Here is a 21,737-nt window from a genome sequence, read left to right on the forward strand (position 1 = left end):
CAGAGGTGACTTCCATTTCTCTCTGTATGGTTCAAGGCCACTGATGACCTACCCCCCTTTTTCTCCTCTAGGCAAAACCCATTTATGGTGGCTGGCTGCTCCTGGCTCCAGATGGGACCGACTTTGACAACCCAGTGCACCGGTCTCGGGTAAGGGCATCAGAGTGAATTCTCAGGGTGGGAGGAATCAGAGAAGGGGCCCACCTGAGGGTAAATTGGCAGAATGGAAAAGGGAGATGGGGAGTTGAGCAATTGATCTCAGATGACAGATCACCAGGAACCCTGCTATCCCCAATTTGGCAGACTGATAGGTCTCACAGAAAAGAAAATCTGAATTGTACATAGTTATGAAGTCTTCCCTTCCCAATAAGGTGTCATGTGGGTATCACCTGTTTTGTGGGTCAGCCTGATTCTAGAAACTGTCAAATGGAAATGGCAAGAGGGCAGTTCAGCAAACGTTTGCATTATGCTAATTAGGCTCCCAGTTTCTTCTGTACCAAGACCCTTCCCTCCTCCCAAGCCAGGGCCTCAGCACATCAAGGGGTGAAGGCCTTGGGGGCCTTGGCTCAGCTCTCACTAAACTTTGCATTGCCCTGTCTTTCCTGAGCACCCCAGCCAGGTTGGATCCCTGCTAGAGCAGCAAGAGGGTCAAACCAGCATTGTCCCAACTGGTGGTTTGTTCCTCTGTCAGGAATCCCTTTTGGATCTGACTTCAGTTGAAACACTGTCCCTCCTTTTTTACAAGATCTTTTCTGGTTGCTACTGCTTATACCCTGTGAATTGCTCTGGCTCTGCCTCCTTTCTGTCCCCTGCATCCCTGGGAGCTCCCCTTTTCCTCCCCCTTCCTCTCTTGCTTAACCCCTCCCCATCCTGAATTGTACACTGTGGAGTGGGGGCCTCGGTGCTGCATATTCTAGCACCATGCGCCTTGCATTGTGTCTGTGGTCTTTGGGGTTCCTTCTAAGAAGAGTTTTTTATTTCAAAAACTGCACCTAGGAGCCTTGGAAATGTTTCTGGGAAGCATATCCAGGTGGCTTCTCCCTGGACACCTAGCATGGAAGCAGCCCTCTACAGGTCCTCTCTGCAAGGCTGTTTGAGTCCTTGTTCACACTGCCCAGGTGGGAGGACTTGGGCAGCTGGTCTAGTCAGACTGCAGTTTCCAGGGAGTAGTTGCCTTTTCTATTTTATATTAAGATTGTGCGGAATTGCCATTTCTAGTTTCTGCTGGGAAAATCATTATTATAAATGATATAATTCTGGCCCAAAGCAAAGAGACATGATATTATAGTTAGTTCTTGTGGCCTTATGGCCTGTCAAAATCTGGACATTGTTGGGCTTTTTGAAATGCTGAAAATTTGTCATGGACCCTCATGATGCTCTTCGGGATTCAGAAGCTGTATTGGTCTATGATGATTTAGGCCAACGGTCTTGCATTATAGACAAAGCCCTTCTACCCACAAAAAGGAGGATGTACACCCTCACAGTCTGCTGTGGGCACTGCCCAGAGGCCTGGCTTTTGGGTAGGTAGAGGAGGAGGGTACTCTTTGCCGGTTGGTCACTCCCTGGACGTTGGAGTTGTTTCCACTGGTCTCACTCCCCTTCTGTTTTGATTTTTGTTAGCTCATTCCACCTCAGTGAATTCCAGAGCTTGGCTGTCTTTTTTTTTCCTCCTTTTTCCGGGTGGATCATCAGAACAACACCTCTTATATTATTTTCCCAGATTTTTTCAGAAGTGGTGCATCTTGGCACTCTGAGGTTATTGCGCCTCATGTCAGATCATTCATCAAATAAACATTGACACATGTCTTGTGGTACTCTCCATGCTGGGTGCCATAGGAGTACAAAAAGGTGACCCCTCCATAACTCATGCAGGAACACAGATCACTCACATGGTTTGGGCCTCTCTTCTGGGTCAGTTCTGGCTCACGAATCACTGTTCTTGTGCTTTGGGCCCTTCTTTTCCTGCTATCTGCTCCAGAAGCCGGAAATGTGGAACCAGCATTCCTTAGATAGGGGTTTGTCAGACAGAGGGACTCAGCAAGCCAAGACCCAAGGCCAGGACCCTCTTAACCACCCTCTCTGTGCTCCGTTGCAGAAATGGCAGCGACGGTTCTTCATCCTTTACGAGCATGGCCTCTTGCGCTACGCCCTGGATGAGATGGTGAGTGTCCTCCTTGCCACCCCGTCCTGAGCCTTCCCGAGGCCCTTCGTTGTTGCGTCATTTGTGTCATTGTGTATGAACATGGCAGCTGTGTGCTCCTGCTTGGGCTTCTGTTTGGGGGTCTGGGATGTTTTGAAGAACTTGTGGCAACTGATGGAGATGACCCTAAAAACCCAGACCTTTGGTTTGAGGCATCTTCGGTGGTCATTGGTGAGAAAAGTAGTGAGAGAAGATGTCACTTCTCTTCAAGGCTAATAGGAGTTTGGACTCAGCCAGAGCACTCTTAGTTGGAGGAAAATGAGATCAAAGTCTTGGGTCACAGGGGGGATTTGCATAGTGTATGGAACCTGCGGGCTTGATGGGGGACTGGCCCTAGGGCGTGCAGCTGGGTGGTGAACACACGTGTGCTCCTGTGCTGTAGTCCCAGGATTGCCTCTTAGTTCTGTGTCTGTGATTGTTTTGCCTGTCCCATTTGGTCTTGGCATAGTGTTTTTTTGCTGACTTCAGAGGCCTCCTGGACATGGGGTCAGTGTTCTTCTGGTCACTAAGCCCGAGGCATACAGGTTGCTCCCTGCTCTGCCACCCACCTGGCTGGATGAGTGTTTGCTGCTGTTGCTCCAGAGGCAAACCCAAAAACCAACCAGCTGTGATGTTCTGGCTTTTCTTTTTCCACTCATTCCGTCTCCTGACTTTTTCTCTAAGGGAGATTAGTCTCTCTTAACTAATCTAAGGTGTGACGACATTTCAAGCTTTCCAAAGGGCTGAAGGTGGGAGCTTTGCCCACCTTTTCTTGTCTCATGTGAGGGGGTGAATGTGTGTGTGTACACATGTGGACAGCATGTTAAAATTGGGATCATCTCAGAAAATCCAGTCACACCGTGTGGAATGGGTTGACCCCACCCATTTCTTCCTGAGTTCGTTTCTTCACTGCAGGGGTGAGACAAGAGTTCTCGAAGTGTGAGTGGAGGGGCTGTGCTCTCTAAGGACCTTCCAGACTGTTGGGACACTGGGATTTGGGGGTGGTCATCACAGCCCACATGTGAAAGGCCACAAGTGGGTCCGTTTGCATACGTGAGTCCTAATCTTTGTGATGTGATACCATTTCTACTTTTGTTTCAGGGATAACTTGATAGGTATGATACCTTAGTTCTATGTTGACTATCACCTTATTGGTTCCTTCTTTTTTTTTTTCCTTTTTTACTGACCGGTAACGGGATCGCAACCCTCAGTGTTGCGCCCACACCTCGCTCAGCCAGTGAGCGGGAACCGGTCTCCACATGGGATCCAAACCCTCGGCGGGAGCGCTGGCACACTCCCAAGCAGCGCACTCTCCAGTGCGCCACTGGGCCGGCCCGTGGTTCCCTCTTTTTTTTTTTAAATTTTATTTATTGAATCAGAATCGGTTATACATATTTTGGGGGTTGAACATTGAGATATGTTGATCAAATCAATATTACTAGCATATGTATTGTTACAAATCATAATTATTCTTTATGCCACTTGTCCAATCTCTCCTCTTCCCCCAGTCCCTCCCCCTCCCCCCTCTAATTACCCTAGATTTCTTCTCTCCTTCTGAAAGAATCATGGTTACTGTGTTAATTTGTTGCCTAGATGATCTGTCCAATGCTGAGCAATGTGATCGGGTCCTCCAATATTATCGTAGAGCAGATGTTGCTTCTGTCACTCTGAAATGGGCTTTGTTGAAAGAGACATCCTCTTTTTTTCTTTGACTCTGCTGGTGACTCTCCTTGTGTGAATGCACCCCAGTGGTTGGTGGACCATTTGCATGGTGCTTTTGGTGTCTAGTTGCTTTCGCAGCAGTCAGGGTTATTGTGGAGGCTGCAGTGGGCCACCTATATGGAGGTGCTGTTTCTGGTATGCTCCGTGGCTCTGGCAGTATGCCTGGTTGTGGGGTGTGTCTGGTCCCCTTCTCCATGTCTCTGGTCCCTGGGCAGGCCCCAAGTCGCTGGTGCCATGTGCCAGGTTGTGGGAGGTGTGTCCAGTCCCCTTCTCCATGCCTCGGGTCACCAGGTGAGACCCAAGGAGCTGGCTTGGTGTGCCTGGTTGTGAGAGAGAGGTCCGGTCCCCTTCTCCATGCCTTTGGTCCCTGGGCAGGCCCCGAGGTGCTGGGACGGTGTGCCTGGTTGAGGGAGGGCGGTCTGGTCCCCTTCTCCATGCCCTGAGTCCCTGGGTGGGCCCAAAGGTGCTGGCACAGTGTGCCTGGTTGTGGGAGAGAGGTCCAGTCCCCTTCTCCATGCCCTGGGTCCCTGGGCAGGCCGCGAGGTGCTGGCATGGTGTGCCTGGTTGTGGGAGGAGGGTCTGGTCCTTGGCTCCATACCTCAGGTTACTGGGCAGGACCCAAGGTGCTGGCTAGGTGTGCCTGGTTGTGGGAGAGAGGTCCTGTCCCCTTCTGCATGCCTTTGGTCCCTGGGCAGGCCCTGAGGTGCTGGCATGGTATGCCTGGTTGTGGGAGGAGGGTCTGGTCCCCGGCTCTGTACCTCCAGTCACTGGGCAGGACCTAACATGCTGGCTAGGTGTGCCTGGTTGTGGGAGAGAGGTCCTGTCCCCTTCTGCATGCCTTTGGTCCCTGGGCAGGCCCTGAGGTGCTGGCATGGTGTGCCTGGTTGTGGGAGGAGGGTCCAGTCCCGTTCTCTGTGTCTGGGGTCCCTGTGCTGGCCCTGAGGCACTGGCACAGTTTCCCTGGAAGTGGGAGTGGGGTCCAGTCCCCGGATCGAAGCCTCTGGTTCCCCGGAAGGCCCCAAGGTGCTGGTGGTGTTCCTGGGCCGGAACTAATTTTTTGTCCTTTGTTTCTAACACGGGGGAACTTCCTGTGGGGACCAGTACTTGAGTGTGTGGTTGTTTAAATTGCTACTTTGCTGCTGTTTCCCTAGGAAAGGCTTTTTGTGCAGCTCAGGGTGTAATGGTTGATCTTATAGGTACTTCCGGCTCTCCAGAGACCCGGTGGATCTGTGTTCTGTGGAATCTCTGATCTGGGCCTGAGTTTTTTTCATCAAATTGCACCACATGCAATTCTGTATTCCTCGCCAGTCTCCTCTGAGTGGTCTTGTGTTGATTGGGGGGCAGGTTGGCTGTCCTTGCTGTGTCCCGGTGTTCTCTTGGTGTTCCCATCTCGCCCACCGCCCACACTCCAAACACTTCCCATGGGACTGGCCCGGTGCCATCCCTTGCAATGACTCACAAGCGTTTGAGTGGCTTCCTTTTTCTGGTTGTTCTGGCTCCTTGCTCCTGGATGGGTCCATGGGAACTCTATTAGTGGTCTTGCTGTCCTGGGGGCCGCCAAGGCCCTCTTATATTGGTTCCTTCTTTAAAAGACTTTTCTCCCTTGTCATTCCTTCTGCTGAGCATATTTATATGTTGTGAATGAACCGTAGAGGGGTTTTGCTGTGGAAACATCTTTGTGCAGAGTAGTTGGAGGATCAGATTGGCAGACTTGATGGCGTGGTAGACTTTGTTAAAGGTAGGAACAGGGGAATGAGTCACGTGGACTCTCCTTTCCTTTGGGGCAAGGAAGCAGACCTGGAGGACAGATCCCACACTGCTCTTTGTGTTCTTCTGGCTTGGCCATCATGCGGACGGTACTCCTTTCCTTTGGGGCAAGGAAGCAGACCTGGAGGACAGATCCCACACTGCTCTTTGTGTTCTTCTGGCTTGGCCATCATGCAGACGGTAGCCTAGGGGTGGGAATTGTAGCCTAGGAGCCTCAAGAGGTCACTGGGTTACATTCAGGCTGGGCTGGGGACATGAACCATCCCGAAAAATAGAGCTCCCTGGACTTTCTTTGGTGACAGGTTATTCCGGTCAGGAAACCTTTCCTTGGGTCTGACTGAAGTCCAGCACAGTCCATTATTCCCTTTGGCTCAACTGCACACACACAAAGAGGGTAGCTCTGGAGATGCCTTTGTGTTGGCATGTTTGCAGGACACATGCGGCACCCCAAGAGCTGCTCCTAAATAATTGAGCCTGTTGAGCCATGAGCACTGACACCTTCGGTGCATTTTGGTTTCCTAGCAACCTGGATGTTGGTTGGGTAATATTTCATGTGCTACTAGGGCAGAAGTGGGACCGTGCCAGGGATGGGGGAAAGAAAGAAGCCCAGGAAAAACTTGGAGCGAAGAGAGGGCATTGGGAGGGATGCCCGGCAGATGACCTTGGAACTGAAGAGACTGACTGGTGAGCCAGTTAATGCTGTACTGCCCAGACCAAGCGCAGCGCATATATGCTACACCCCAGGGAGCAGAGTAGCATAATTTCCATGAGTGAAAAAGAGCAGTGGCAGTTGTGTCAAAATACCTCTACAGCATCACTTCAGTCTTGTAAGGGTTTTCCCTGTTGTATCAGGAAGGTCACATGGGAAAGTTGCAAGGAGGCAGAGTCAGGGAGGAGGTCAGAGAGGAGGGGGCAGGGACCTCTTCTCGCAGGGGTTGGAGAGGCCTCTCCCACGCCCAGTGGGCAGCACTGGGGTTTGTTATTCATTGCCGCTGCCCAGGTGAGCAGAAAGTTCAGAGCTCAGGAGCTCCAACTTGGTGGTCAGCTTCCCACAGCTGTGACCACTGCCCCAACCAGGCCATTTGGGTGCTGAGACCTGGAGCAGGAAAGATTCTTTTCAGGCAGAGTTGCGTGGGTGCTGAACTCCAGCTGTGCTGGAAGCTTCTCTGTGAGTGCCTGAAAGTAGAGCAGTGGTCCTCACCTGAGGGCATTGTGCTTCCCAGGGCCTCTTGGCAATGTCTGGAGCCATCTTAGGTTTTCACAACTGGGGCAGGGATGGTACTGGCATCTAGTGTGGAGGCCAGGGATGCTTTTAAACACCCTATGATGCACAGGACAGTCCCCATGACAAAGAAGAATCCAGCCCCAAATATCAGCAGACTCAAGGCTGTGAATCCCTGAATCATTTGGTGGTTTATTGAATTTTTATTTCTTCTTAAAATTAAAATATAAATTTGATCTACTGTTAGCTATGTTCTTAAATGACAGAGAAGGAGTTACCTGTCAGATTTCCTGGGAGTGAGGGGGATGATGGGCAGGGTGGGCCTGTTGGCTGTGGGAGGGTAAGTACCAATCCTAGAAGAGGAATGGGCCTGTTCCTGGTCTGGAGGGGTTTCTGTGGGGTGCCCCTGCACAGCAGGTGACCACAGGTACCACTGCCCTCAGCATGCTTGGACCACCATGCCTGTTAAATGCCCTGTCTCAGTGTTTGTCTGCAAAAGCGGCAGCTCTGAGCAGCCTTTGGCCACCTGTAATCCTCCCTGTCCCTCCCCAGCTAATCACCACGTGTAGTACACTGTAGCATTTTATGGCTGGTTTGTTCCCTTAACACTTAGTCACAATCTGTTTTGAGTTGTTATTTGACTTATATAATATTATTTATTTTTAAAGATGACCGGTAAGGGGCTCTTAACCCTTGGCTTGGTGTTGTCAGCACCACGCTCAGCCAGTGAGCGAACCGGCCATCCCTATATGGGATCCGAACCCATGGCCTTGGTGTTAGCAGCACCGCACTCTCCCGAGTGAGCGATGGGCCGACCCTAATATTACTATTTTTTATTTGTGTAAATGTTATCTTGCCAGCTAGATTGTGACTTGACTTTTCGTCGTTGGGCCCCTGATAATTCTTGGTATCTCTTCACATTGTCTGGCGTGGTGCTTGGACGACACAGACCTAGTAAGCATTCAGTAAATATTTGTGGAGTTGAGCTAATCGACTTTATACTTATAAATGCATTGTTACAGAATTTCTGCTCCCAGCTTGGAGAGAGGGTGGGTGGGAAAATAGAGAAGGTAAAATGAGGAGTGTTCCTGGGAGAGGTTAGCGATGTGGTGACCCTTAGTGACTCCTCAGCAGAAGGGAGAGAACCTTCCAGAAAGCTCCAAAGAACAGAGTGGGGATAGGTTATCTTGTCCTATTGGGTTGGGACCGGGAGAGGCAAGGTGGGCATCAGGAGGTCACAGCATGCAGGAGGAGGGAGCAGGGCAGCGTCCCTGTGTCTGGCGAGGGCTGCTTCAGGAAGCCCTCTCTGCTTGGGCACTTCTGCTGGGGCCAGCCCAGCGGGCCTAGTCCAGCTCCAGGGGCTGCCCGTTGCCTTTCCGGGCAGCTCTGAGATGGGACTAACTTTTGGGAATCTCTTTTCCTTTTTTGGGAAGTTTCTTTCTCGATACACCCACATGCCCTGTAACTGGTGGGTGTGGAGGAGAGGCAAATTGCCCAAAAAAGGAAAAGAAATTTCCCAAATGCAAGCTGAGGTGAGGTGGGCTCAGGGCAGCCTCACAGACAAGTAGGAGCCTGAGAGACTTGGCTGGGCCTCTGGTTTTCAGGAGCAGATGAAACAGTCTCTAGAAACCCGAACCGCGGCCTCACCCTCCCTTTCATTTCTTCCCCCGTAAAATGCTGCCTGTGGTTTTACCGAATCTGCTACTTTTCTTTGAGTGTTCAGGGACAGATGTAAAGTTGAGGTGCTGGCGTCAGCCGAGCCCAGAGGCACAGGAACGCTCTCAGGGAAAACCAGTGAGTCCAGGAGAGAGGCCGGAGCATCGCGTCTGGGGCTCCAGACAGGCCTGTGCTCTTCCTTTTGCCCCCTGGAAGCAAGGCCAGAAGAGGATCTAATGCTTTGTTTTCGTTTTTTGTTTTGTGTTTTTTGTTTTTTGTTTTTTCCTAAAGGATGACCGGTAAGGGGATCTCAACCCTTGGCCTGGTGTTGTCAGCACCACGCTCAGCCAGTGAGCAAACCGGCCATCCCTATATAGGATCCAAACCCGTGGCCTTGGTGTTATCAGCACCGCACTCTACCGAGTGAGCCACGGGCCAGCCTTGTTTTCGTTTTTGATTGAGGTAGAATACATGTAACACAAAGTTTACTCTCGTGACTTTTTTCTGCATACAGTTCAGTAGTGTGAAATGCGTTCATACTGCGAGCACCCATCCCACCCTCCATCTCCAGAGCGCTCTCATCCTCCCCACCTGAAACCCTGTACCCACTGAGCATCACTCCCTGGTCTTCCCTTCTCGGCCCCTGGCAGCCACCATTCTGCCTTCTGCCTCTGAATTTGACTGTTCTGGGTACCTCGTGTAAGTGGATCCTACGGTGTTTAGATTGTGTGACCAGCTTACTTCACTCAACTTAATGTCCTCAAGGTTCATCCGTGTTTTAGTGTGTGACAATGTTTCTTTCCTTTCTTGATTGTGGTAGGTCTCATGCTCCTGCACCATGTCTGCTCTGAGATAAACTGGCAGCTGCGGAGAGCTTGTAAGGACGTGGCTGCTGCAGTGCTGAGGGCCAGCCTGTACCGTGGAGAGCTGTTCTCCTGCTGCAGCCTCCAGAGTCCTCAAGAGACTCAGGACAACAAGCGTTGCATAACTCTGTAGGGGCTGTGCTGAGGACTTTTAGTTCAGCTCACATCACTTCATATAATAGGGAAAACACTTTCAGCTCTTGCATACATGCCTTTTTGGGGGGCAGCATGTGGGTTCGTCATTCCCATCGGGTACAGAGGTCCAGACCGGTAAATTAATTTGGGCTGTCTGTGTTCTCCTGTGTAAAGAACCAGGCTTGGTCTAAAGGATCTTTGAGGATTCTCAGTGATAACAGGTTAGTATTCTGGCTTCTTCAAAGATTGCTTCTTGTAGGAGGGAGTCCAAGAGGTCGCTTTGATCTCAGGACCTTTGCCCACCTTGTTCTTGACAAATTTCTGCAACTGTTGGTGCTATGTTGAAGCAGTGAGCAGCATGCAGGTGCTTGGGCGGCTTTGGGAGAGTGGGGGGTGGGGGGGGCATCACTGCCCGGCTCTGCTGTCTTTAGTGTTTTCCCTCCCTCCCTCTGCAGTGGTACGTCCAGCCCCCAGTGCTCCCTAAGCCATGTTTTGCAGACATTGCCCTGAATCAGAATCTGCAGGGCATGGCCAGGAATCCACAGGTTAAATAACCCCTCCACATGAGTTTTAGGGAGCACTGACATATGAGAACCGCTGCCTCAAGCTCTGGCTGTTCCTCTAGCGCAGAGCTTTCCTGGGCAGGCTGCCTGGGCCGGCAAAGGAAGCAGCCTGCTTGTTCCTCAGCGTTGAAGCGTTTCTGCTGCATCTGATTCTTCAGCAACCATAGTGGCTCTTGGGTCCATAACAAAGAGCAGCAGGGGAAGGACATGCAGCCGTAGGAAGGTCGCCTTGTGAAGAAGCTCATACCTCTTGGACTCACATGAACATCTGAAGGTTAAGTCCCATAGCAGATTCACAGTGCGTGCACTAGTAAAGGCAGCGTGTGGTTGGGGGAAGCAGAGAAGCCTTCTGGGAGGAAAGAGGTGGTGCTTGGCCACCTTCCTGTCTATCACAGAGATTTGGAAGGAGCAGTGTGCTTGGCCTGGTGCCCCTTATTGGCTCTTTCTGAGGTGCAGAGAGAATGTGAGGTCACTCAACTAAAGAGTGACAGGCCTGGGGTGCGTATCCAGGGCAGACTCCTGGGAGAGTGATGGTATTCCTTTGCAAAGTTGTCCTGTCTTTCACTCTGTCCAGAGAGGCTGGCTCCACCAGCATCTGTTGCCATGTGCGAGATGGGAATGGAGCTGGCTGGGGGCTAGGTGAGGCTTGGCATCCTTCCTTCCTGCCCCTCTGGCTTGCCTGTAGCTATAGACTGGCCCAGCTATAGGAGCTGTGTCTTTAATGCGCACTGAACTAAACTAGTTTCAGGCCTGCAATCCTGTGGTCTGCCACCCTTTTTATAATGTAGGTATATGAATATATATTCAGAGAGATTTGTAGAAATCAGAACAATAAGAAATTAGTCTCATAACTTCCCAAGCGGCAGAGAAGCTTCTTCAGGCCTGGAGACCCCTCATGTTTAAGGGGCAGAGCAAGACGGGGAACCAGGGAAGATGGATTATGGATCAGTCTTATGAATTTAGATTTATTTTTACATCTGCCAGGTTTTGGCCTTGCTTTAGACTTCATACTTGTCCAGAGGGTTTTGGTTACAAGAGGAAGGAGGCAGGCCCCACAGTGTCAGAATGGCTGGAGCCCGGGTGCTGGAGGGAGAGTGAGTTGGTGTGGGAGTCAGTCAGTGTGAGCGTTTACGCAGTCCGCTGTCTGGCTGAGCAAGGCCCTTCTTCCTGCCCAGCCCTCCTTGGGTAGGGACCTCCTGGAGTTGTTAGGCCCGAAGGAAGCCTGACTTTTCTTCCTTCTCCTCTGCTCAGCTGCTCTTTTCCAGTCCTGTGCCTGCTGTCATCATAATGATCATTTAAAAAAAATAACTTTGACCTCAGATGTATTTTCATCCTTACAAGAGCCTGTGAGCAAGATGAGGGGCTGCTAATGAATGAGGGGAGGCAGGTGATCACCAGGTGCTTTTTTTTTTTTTTTTTTTTTTTTTTTTTTTTTTTTTTTTCGTGTCCGGCAACGGATTGCAACCCTCAGTGTCGCGCCCGTACCGGACCGGGACCAGCAACGGGATCGCAACCCTCAGTGTCGCACCCGCACCTCGCTCAGCCAGTGAGCGGGAACCGGTCTGTATGTGGGATCCGAACCCTCAGCGGGAGCGCCACTGCACTCTCAAGCGGCGCACTGTAGCAGTGCGCCACCGGGCCGGCCCCACACCAGGTGCTTTTATACTTCTAGTTGGGAGACCTCTCTGAGTGGAATTCTGCAGTGAACCTTAGTACACGTTTTAAAATGGATGCAATTGGATGCTACTTTAGTCAGAGTTGTGGAATATTCCTGACATCATCAAACCCTTCCCCCAAAGCAGCTGCAACAAAGAATATGCCCTGACTGGACAGACTTCCTTCTGCAGCAGAATTATCCAGGGGCCTGAAGGCCCACCTTATGTGCCTGCTTTGGAAAGGCACCTCTTCATGTGTCAACCGTTTAATTAACTTACATTTGTGAAATGATGAACTTATTTTTTAAACCAGTTGCAAAAATAGAAATCATCTTGCCAGTGCTGGCTGATGGTAGGCAGCTCCTGCCTTTACAGGTAAGCTCTTAAGCACGTGTAGGGGCTTATGTTCCTGAGGGAAGGAGGTGGGAGTGGCTGACAGGAGGAAGGGGCCAGCAGCTGGGCCGAACCAGGGCACAGTCAGCTGGCAGTCAGGGCTGGCACAGCCTGGGAGTTTTCAGAAATCATGGATAAGCCAGTGGTGTTTAGAAAATGCTTCCAGGGTGTTGGGGTGTTTTTTTTTTTTCTTTTTAGCCCTGTCCCCAACCCCACTTTCTTTCTCTGGACACAGAGCCTTAGATGAGTCCCCTATCCTGTCTTTATTTAATCATGGCAACTAAAAATAGTTTCATGTTTTTAGGGGGGATCATTGCAACAATTAATTCCTTAACAAGTCCTAAGCATTTTGAAGGTAAAATATGTAATCTATAAGTTCGTGTTATGTATGTGAGAGCTTGAAATTCTTGGCTGGAAGTGAGGTGCTAGCGCATTCCTGGCAGTGTCTGTGTGATAACCTTTTTGTTACAGGGAGTTGGCAAGGGGATTAGAGGTGAGTGCAGGGAAGGCTTTAAGTCTAATTTACTGTGGTGCATGAACAAACACCCATTAGGATGGAGCACGCATATGTAGGAACATTCTCCACATGTCTCTCTGGGACCTTCAGTATGAATGTTGTTCTCTGGGAATGGGGGGACCAAAGTGTCAGCCCCTCCCGCCCCTCTTTTCCTTTTAATGCGTAAACTGGGAATTTGGGGGAGGAGATTCAGAGATGTGTGGGGAGGAGCTTGCAGCATAGGTTTGTGAAACACTTTGGCTTGGTATCAGCTGGAGGGTGGCAGGCCTCGCATAACTCCTCCTTGTTGTCTGTAACTGCACAGTGGCCTGGGTGACATTTCCCAAATATGGAACAAGGAGAAGATGAAAGCCAGCAGCTCATGGGCTGTGTGGACTGAGAATAGAGCAGACTCCTGTAGGGGACAGAGGTGTCTCCAGCCCTGACCTGATTCAGATCTTCCATTTTATGGGTGAGGAAACCCAGTTGGGGGAATAACTGAGACTGGCCCACAGGGGCTCAGCCACAGGTGTGGGGCCAGCAGCCAGGTTCCCTGCTCTCCTGGTCCTGACCCGCAGCCTGTGAGCTGTCCATCAGGGGCTGGAGGGAGTGGAGAGGGAAGTGGCCTGCATGGTGGCAGTTTGGATCTGTGCCTGCAGTGCTGGAGTCTTACGTGGATGGCCTGAGCCTTGTAGAGGGAAGAAGTTAGAGAAGAACATGCAGGAATGAATGGGCAAGGAGGGCCAGATGGGAGGGATCAGATACACCTATGCAGTTGGGCTAGGAAGGCCCTGCAGGTTACCTTGAATCATTCGTCAGAACCTGGAGAGGACACAGGTTGGTCTGGGTCAGACTCGAGTCCTTCCTCCCTTGTGTCCCTTCTTCCCAGAACACCTGTCAGAGCACAGAGAACACTTTGCACTTATTTCCACGTGGGCCTGCCTCTACAGGACAGTGAGTGCCCTGAGGGCATAGACATGGCATTAGTTGACCGGCTGGTGATTCAGTCTGTTGTGCGTCTTGGCTCTTTGGTGCTTGAGTCTCTGTTGTAGACATTTTAAGTAGGCTTCCCTCTGAAAATCCACCTTCTTGGAATTACAGACCACACAGAGGATTTGGTAACCTCAGGTACCAGTGAGTGCCCTTTTGTCTCACTGGGATAGTCCACCGTGCTTACCTTCTTTGCAGTTACATAAGTGGTGAGTCAAGGACAGCAAAATAGTAATTAGCCACTGCCTGCGTTCAGTGCCATAATTAGATACCCACGTTCTTCTCTCTGCCTTCCTCAGTGCTCCTGCAGCTGTCGAGTGGGGAGACTTCTGGATACCTGCGATTATTACCAGGGGGCTGAAGATGGTTTTGCCTCTTGTTGTCCACTGGGTGCCATCTGTCCAGCCCTTTGGTGTGTATGCTGCTCCTTTAGTGACGGGGAGGAGGTGAGGCGGTGGTGGGAGTGACAGTTCTGCTGAGAGGTGGAGGGGTTTCTGTGGCGCACATCTTGCACATGGAAGCACCTGAGAAGATGGGCTGTGATCTGTATGTGGTAGGGTATCTTCAGAGCTGTGGGTGGTGGTGGGAGTGACAGTTCTGCTGAGAGGTGGAGGGGTTTCTGTGGCGCACATCTTGCACACGGAAGCACCTGAGAAGATGGGCTGTGATCTGTATGTGGTAGGGTATCTTCAGAGCTGTGGGTGGACTTCTCTGCAGCAGCTGCGACTGTGTCCTGCAGGCTGAAGCTTTGTGACAGTGGACTGGGCATCTCCCTCCTGCAGAGAGAAAAATGACTTTGGGTATTAGAAAAGTGAACTGCTTGGAACAATTGGTTAGGAAACTAAGTAGCAGTAGGGAAAGAACTGTCGAAAAGGAGTCATTTTATGGGAGTTTGCAACAGAAAATGTTTAGGGTTGAAAAAAACAAAGCCAAGTGGCTGGTGCCAGTGTGCTCATGTGTGTGCGTGCAGTGCTTGCACACTTGTACACTTGCACATGTGGGGCTGGGCAGCACAAGGCCAGGCGGCAAAACCTTCAGGGACAAATCCCCTCCACCCCCACCTCTCCAGCCCCCTACTTGGGTCACCTGTCATTGTACCCAGCCCCACCTGCATGACTGTGTCTTTTGCTGGGAACTTTCCTGGGAAATAGGTAATGCTGTCCTAAAACAGTCTGATAAGCCAGTCCAGTTAAGGCATCGATTGTGGGTAGGCAGCTTAATGTGTTAGTGTCGTAATCGCTCCTGCCCTCCCCAGGCCCTCCCATCCCGCCCTCCCCAAAACCCTTTTCAGAAGCTTTTATTTGGCCAGGAAGGGAAGGGAATGTTCTTTGTGGTGGGAAAGCTCGCTGAACCCGGGGAGTGATTATACTGTGGGATCTCAGAGATGCAGATAAGCAGTGTGGGGGGTCTTGAGGGGGTGTCCTTCACATTGTACTGTGTGCTGACCTGTCCTGAAGGGTTGGTCTGCCCCCACACATGTGTGCATTGATGAATCACTTATTCACAAACACCTGCCTGGTACCTGATGTATGTTGCGTGAACTTCAAGGTGGTTTCCTACTAGGAGGAGGATGTTGGTCCTAGTACACACGTGGTAGGTTTATTCGTTTCCTGTGGCCACTGTAAAACATTGCCACAAATTAATGGCCCAAAACAACGTATTTTTTCTCTTACAGTTCTGTATGGTCAGAAGTCCAAAATGAGTACCACTGGACTGAAGTCACGGTGTGAGCGGGGCTGGTTTCTTCCGAGGCTCTATGGGTGAATCCCTGTGTCTGCCTTGTGCAGATTCCAGAGGCTGCCTGTGTTCCTCAGTTCGTGGTCCCTTTCTCTCACCACTAAAACCTCTTGCTTCTGTGGTCACATCTCTTCTTCTTGATCAAATCTCCCTCTGTCTCCCTCTTATGAGGTCCCTTGTGATTACATTTTGGGCCTACCTGGATAATCCAGAACAATCACCTCATTCAAGATCTTTAGCTAAGTCACAACTGCAAAGTCTCTTTTGCCATCTAAGGGAACTTTCACAGGTTCCAGGAGGCCATCATTCAGCCGGCCACAAAGGTTATAATCAGAGGGAGCTACTGCAAAGTAGTCTGGAAACAGAAAGGCTAGTGGACTCTGCCTGGATGGTTTCACTGAGAGATGGTGCCAGGCCAGGTCTGAAAAGGGCTGAAGTGGCATTTCCTGAGACTGGAGGTTGGTGGGAAGGATTGTGCCCCCTCCCTGCTGGTGTGTGACTTCTGCATGACCAGAGGGTGTGGCTGCCTCTTCCTCACGGTCGTGGCCTCCCTGTTCTCCCCTCATCTCTAGTGTTGAGCTCTGGGGAGGTCAGCAGGGTTAAGTAGGACTCATGGATGCCACAGCCAGCATGAGACATAGGCGCCAGAAATGGGAAAAGAGAAAGGAAGACAGTGGGGCCTCCAGCGATCAACCATGATGGATGGTGCAGTCCCCACCTGGGTGTCAGCATCTCTCTCTTTCCAGGGTGTCTGTGTTTTCATGAGGCAAAATCAGGCAATGTCAGCATAGAAATGAACCTGAAAGTGCCAGCCCCCTCTACAGGTGGCGTGATAAGAAAGTGGTTTTTGCCTGGGTCATGACAGTGTGGAGCCCAGCACCATGCAGCTCTGATTGTTGCTCTGACTCAAGTCACCTTGTGAGATGAGCCCCTCAAGAGTGGCACATGCAGCAACTGTCACTGCTGGGCTTCTTGGTCGTCACAGGGTGAGGTGAGGGGGAAAGAAAAGACTCCCTGTTGGCAAGACTGGTTTTTTATTTATTTCTCAAATATGAGGCACAGAGAGGTATGGTGTTGCAGACCAAGCCCATGGAACACTAAGGTGAAGGGACAGAACAGAGCAGGGGAGGAGGACAGAAACTCCCCATAGCCCTTGAGGCTTTGAAGGACTTTGTGCAGACCCAGCTGTGACCTGCCTCCAGCCAGCCATATGGAAGCAGGCTTTCCCTGTAGGGGCAAAAGGGTCCTAGGGGCATGATTCTCCCACTGTCTGTCCTTCTGCAGGTAATCTTGCCTTGGACTTCTATCTGTACCTCTGCCTAGATAAGAGGATAGTGGACAGGCTGCTCCTCAAAGTCTAATAAGCAGTGGTTTATTGTCTACCTCTGAGCCACCTGGCTCTTGTCAGCCAGTCAAGGATGTGGTGGCCTACCGGACTTGGCAGTGAAAAGTGCTGGTGCTAATGCTCATCAGTGGCATTGGGCTATCTATAGGATGCAGCAGCTATCTCAGGACAGGAGCCCGATGCCCACTTCCTCCAGATGCCATCTATATTTTTTGGAACCAGCTAGCCTCTGTGATCAATGCAGAGGTAAGAAATTAATGCACCAACCACAGTGCCAGCTTCTCTCACTGTGTTTGCTTTTCATCTTTAAAATGGTCCCGTGGAGAGAGCAGTAACTTGACCAAGGTCAAAGTATTTTTCCAGGCAGACCTGTGGTTCTGACAAGGAGCCATGCATTGAAGGCCCGGTGGGTGGAGCAGCTCTGGCTGTGTTCCCGCATTGTGAGCTGGGGCCCAGACACCCCTCTGGCCCAGGAATTCCGGAGCCTTACTTGGTTAATGTTTGAAGAGCTCTGATATTCCAGGAAAAACTAGGGCAGAAGTCTTGATACCTCTGTGGGGTGATTGGCATTAACACTGTTAGGTTACTGACACCTGTTGGGTGCATATAGCACCCATGGTGCACGAGGCTGGTACAGGGGAGCAAAGGGCCAGGCCACTTCCTAACTTCATGCCCCAAGGCAGCTGAGGTCTGAAGAATCCACTGGAGTGGGGTGGGGGTTGGCTTACTCGCGGATTTGGAGGACATGCTTGCCTGGCCCAAACTTCCAGTGGGTTCTCAGCAGGAGACTCAACCAGCAATGCCTTGTGTTCTGGTCCCAGGGACCTCAGGGACTGCTCTAGCTGTGTCTGAAGTGTCTGAAGTGCCAACAAGAATGAAAGATGCAGTGTGGTGTTGGAGGGAGGGTCCTCAGAGATATCCTCTAGTCCAGCCCTCAACTTTGACAGATGAGGAAGCTGACCCAGAGGGGAGGTGGGGTCTCCACAGTCCCCTGCCAGTAGGTTGCAGAGACAGATCCTACCTCCTTGCAGCAACTCTCATTACTGGGATTTGTGTAAACAGGACAGTGTCTTTAATGAGCTGGTGTGCTACTGAGAGATCGACACACTTCGTATTGCCCAGCCCAGCAGAGCCTTGCGTAGTCGTAGGCACTTAGTGATTGTGGGCTGAATAGAGCACATTGTCCAGGGCTGTGCAGTGGTGCGCTACGGCTGGATGTCTGATGCTCATCCAGGGTCCTTTCCACTGTGCCACACCTCTCACAGTTCTCCCTGTCCTGCCTGGAGCTGCTGGAGTGCAAAGAATGCAGAGGAAGAAGGCAAGAGGCTGTGGTGGTGGATGTGGACTTGGGGTGGGAGAGTGGCGGATGTGTGTGGCAAGAATGCCTCAGGTTTCTTATCTTTTGGGGGCCTCCATTCCAAGATGGAGAAGAGAACACAATTAAAGCTCTGTGAGGAAAGGTTAGGAAAACAGCCCCAGCCCATGTGTGCCTGGGCATGGTTTCTGTATAAATACTGACATTTGGGAGAGTGACATGCAGTCAGAGAACCACTGTAAATGGAGCTTACTGTTTAACAGTGATGCTGTGGCTGCCCACGCAGGGAGAGGGGGTGCTGGCGCTGAGCGTCAGATCAGAGCCCCTAGTGGGAATAACCAACAGACTTCCCTTGGTGCTTCTTGGCTCTTGTTTTTTGGTCCCCCGCATTGTCTCATCGCTGCTTTCTTCCCACACACCCTCTGTGGCCTCCTGTCTGTCCTCTGAAGACAGGCAGTGTTGCAAAGTGGGGCTCATACAGCTGTGGTTTTTAACACACTTAAACTGTCCATGAGGCCCGACTGCAGCTGCCCCTGCTTCATAGTCTGAGACTTGTCATAATTGTGTGGAGGGCTCATGCTAGTGCCCAGCTCCGAGAGAGAGGAGCCATGTGAGTATCTGTCAGAGGCACACTGGTCGGTCATCTGCTCGCACATGCTGGGTGCTGTGCTGTGGGAAATATGACAGGTATGACAGCCACGTCCCCAAGCGTCAGGATAGAAAGGCAGCCACTTATGATCTTTGGCTTTTCTTCCTTCTCACCAGAGCGGGAGTGGGGGGCGGAGGGGCCAGAACGTGGTGGGTGAGAATTCCTGAAGCCTCTCGATACCCTTTTGTTTCTCCCAGTTTACTTCTGTCCACATTTTCTCTCTTCCCCTGGCCCATCAAATTGGATCGCTGTGCCAGCTCCTTCACTGCACTTCTGTTGCTGAAGTCAACACAAGTCCTGCCTTTTCCAGAGCATGAAAAGGAGAGCCAACATTTCCTCTTGAGGGCACTTGACCATTTTTCTCTCTCTTTTCTGCAGAGGCTCTGTAGGGAAAGACAGACAGTTGTCTAGGTGATGTCAGTGGGCATCCAGCATGTCTTCTTGGACTACACCCTCGTCCTACTGTGGTGGACCCCACGGGATGAAGAAAAGTAGGCCCAGCCAGAGCAGAGCAGGCTGTCCCCATTGCCTGGTCATCTGCAGAAAGGGATGGTCTGGGAGCATGCATTTAGTCTGTTCGTTTCTTCCTGCATCCACCAGCCACTGGAGACATCATGGTGTTTGTGCCTGAAGGGGCCCTGCAAGGTGGCCTATGTGGTAATTTGAAGGAATGGAAGAGGGGAGAAATCCACTGTATAGAACCTTAGCCTCAAGTAGCATGTTTGAATGTTGGATAAACAGGTGGCAGTTTTGGCCATGCTGGTTTCCTTCATATACTGTTAAACGTTTGTCTAAGTTTGGAGCATATCCAGCTATGTGGTTTAAACATTATATTTCCCTCCAAAATCAAGTATTTAAATTGTAACAATCTTGGAGGCTTGGAAAGGATTATTCCATAATTCCTGCATGAACTCTTCCTGTATTGAGTGCCCTCTTTGCAGACTTTGACTTGGGGGAACAATCTTTTATTTCCAGTGAAGAGTACAATATATGAACACACCTGAAGAGAAGTGCTAACTGATCTGAGGGTCTTGGGGTGCAGTCTCCCAGAGCCTTTGAAAGTGGGGCAGTAGTTTGGGATTTTTTCCCTGGGGGAGGGATATGTAGTATGTACCCATTTTCCTCCCTGTTGCTCTGTATTTACGCTTGGATCCTGCCGTATTCCCTGACATGCTTAAAGGCCGAAAATGAGCCAGATGGGAATTTTAAAGGTATCACCGGGCTTTAATTGTTTTTTCAAAATAACATACTTATGTAGTTTAAAAAGTCACATTCGTAAGTACAAGACATAGCTTATGAAATGAGTCCACTGCCCTGCTGCGTTCCTTCTTACTCCTGGGTCCTGTTCCCAGAGGAGGCGTTGCCAGCTCTTCCAGCCAGAGTGATCTAGTACTTACGTCTGTGTTTGTAAATCACGTCTTTACTGCTACTTTTCGAGATTTAAAAGATATTATTGATTTTACACACCGTAAGGTAGGATTTAGTTCTCTCACCTGTCCCCCTCGCCCCCGCGTGCACACACACACACGTATGTGCAGGCACATGCACTCATGCGTCATCTCTCATTACCATCCCACCAATATAGTTATCTTAAATTAAATATTGCGGTTAAATGAGTACTGTTTACCTTATTATGACATTGTAAAAAGTGTGCACCTTCAAGCCATGTAGCAAACTCTAATTATATTTCCTTTCTCTTACAGCATTTGGTTTTTCTTGCATTTATTAATCTCCCCCCCTTCATTTGTTTGATTTGCTATTTAACCTTCCCTAATTGAACTTTAGAATTTCCGAAAGAATATAAAACTCTTCTTAGTGTGGGCAGTGGTTCTTTTTTCTGTGGTGGCCTCCCTCACGCAGCTCTAGTGTGGACTGGCTCTCCCCTGGCCTGCTGTGGAGCTCCTGACCTGGGCTTTGCCTTCACCATCATCCTGGGAGTTCTGCCTTTTCCTGGGTTTCTTAGCTCAATCTCTTGCTTTTGGGGGGTTGACTTCTTCATTTGGTGAAACCTCTTGAGATAGGCACCAGGAAAGACCAGTTTCTGAGACCTCGCCTGTCCACGAATGCCTTTTCTACCACACTCTCTTGATAAGTAGCTGGACTGGCTTTAGATTGTTAAGTTGGAAATAATTTTCTCCTGGAATTTTAAAGGCAATTTTCTTTGTCTTTAGCTTACACCATTACTGTTGGGAAGTAGATGTAGAAAGGCACGATTCCTTGATCCTCTATAAATGAACTGAATGTTTTCTCTGAAAACTTTTAGGTGTTCCTCTTTATCCCATGAGTTCTAAACTTTTCTGAAACTATGCCTTGGTATGGATCTATTTTCTTTCATTGAGCTGGAAGCCTGTGTACCTGCAATATGGAAAGTTCTGACCTTCTGGTCCAGAATGTTTTCTTGTATTTTTTCCCCCTCTGGTAATTTCCTTTGCTTTGTTTTCCTTGGTCTTTACTTCTGGGACTTCTTTGATCTGGCTGCCGGTCCTTCTGGACAGAGTCTGTAGTTCTTTCTGCATTGCTCTGTCGTGCCTGAGTTTGCATTAACCCTTCTGCTGGATTCTTATTCCAGCTGTCACATGCTTCGTTTCTTAGGGCTCACTTTTTGTTATCTATATCTCCTTTTATAGCATCTTATTTGTGTTTCAGGGATGCAATATTTTCCCTAATTCGGTTATCTTGAAATTTTATTCTGTCTCTGGTCTGACTGGCATTCTTCCAATTCTCTTTCTGTTTGTTTTGGTCTTGGGCTTTCTCAAATGAGTGGTGACCTTTAAGAACAAGACAATGCGTGTGTATGGGGTGCAGGTGGAGGTGTCGACTGGTAGGCCTGACTTAGAAGGACAGCCAAGCAGGGAACTGGCTCCTTTTGGGAGGACCCTCAAATGTCCCCATATACAAACCCTCTCATCTCTATTCTGTGGAGAATGCCAGTTTCAGGGGGTCTTTCTCTTGGGCTAGTCGGTTTCCCCCAATATGAATCTTCTCGTCTCCAGTCTTGGGAGACCTGTGGGCACCAGAAGGAGGTTGTGTGGGGGACTCTAACTTTCCTGA

At 50.2% G+C, this 21,737-nt stretch overlaps 1 protein-coding gene across 7 annotated transcripts in view; it reads left to right on the top strand.

The window, feature by feature from the left end:
* MPRIP (myosin phosphatase Rho interacting protein) overlaps positions 1-21,737 on the top strand; it is a 144,198-nt gene that overhangs the window by 23,315 nt on the left and 99,146 nt on the right. For all 7 annotated transcript variants that reach the window (XM_008584251.1, XM_008584250.1, XM_008584252.1 and 4 more), the window contains exons 2-3: positions 72-149; positions 2,095-2,160. In XM_008584251.1, coding sequence (XP_008582473.1) covers positions 72-149; positions 2,095-2,160 — 144 coding nt within the window. The remainder of the gene's footprint in view (positions 1-71; positions 150-2,094; positions 2,161-21,737) is intronic.

This window comes from Galeopterus variegatus, unplaced genomic scaffold (assembly GCF_000696425.1).
Source record: "Galeopterus variegatus unplaced genomic scaffold, G_variegatus-3.0.2 Scaffold3190, whole genome shotgun sequence".
Classification (NCBI taxonomy): Eukaryota; Metazoa; Chordata; class Mammalia; order Dermoptera; family Cynocephalidae; genus Galeopterus; species Galeopterus variegatus.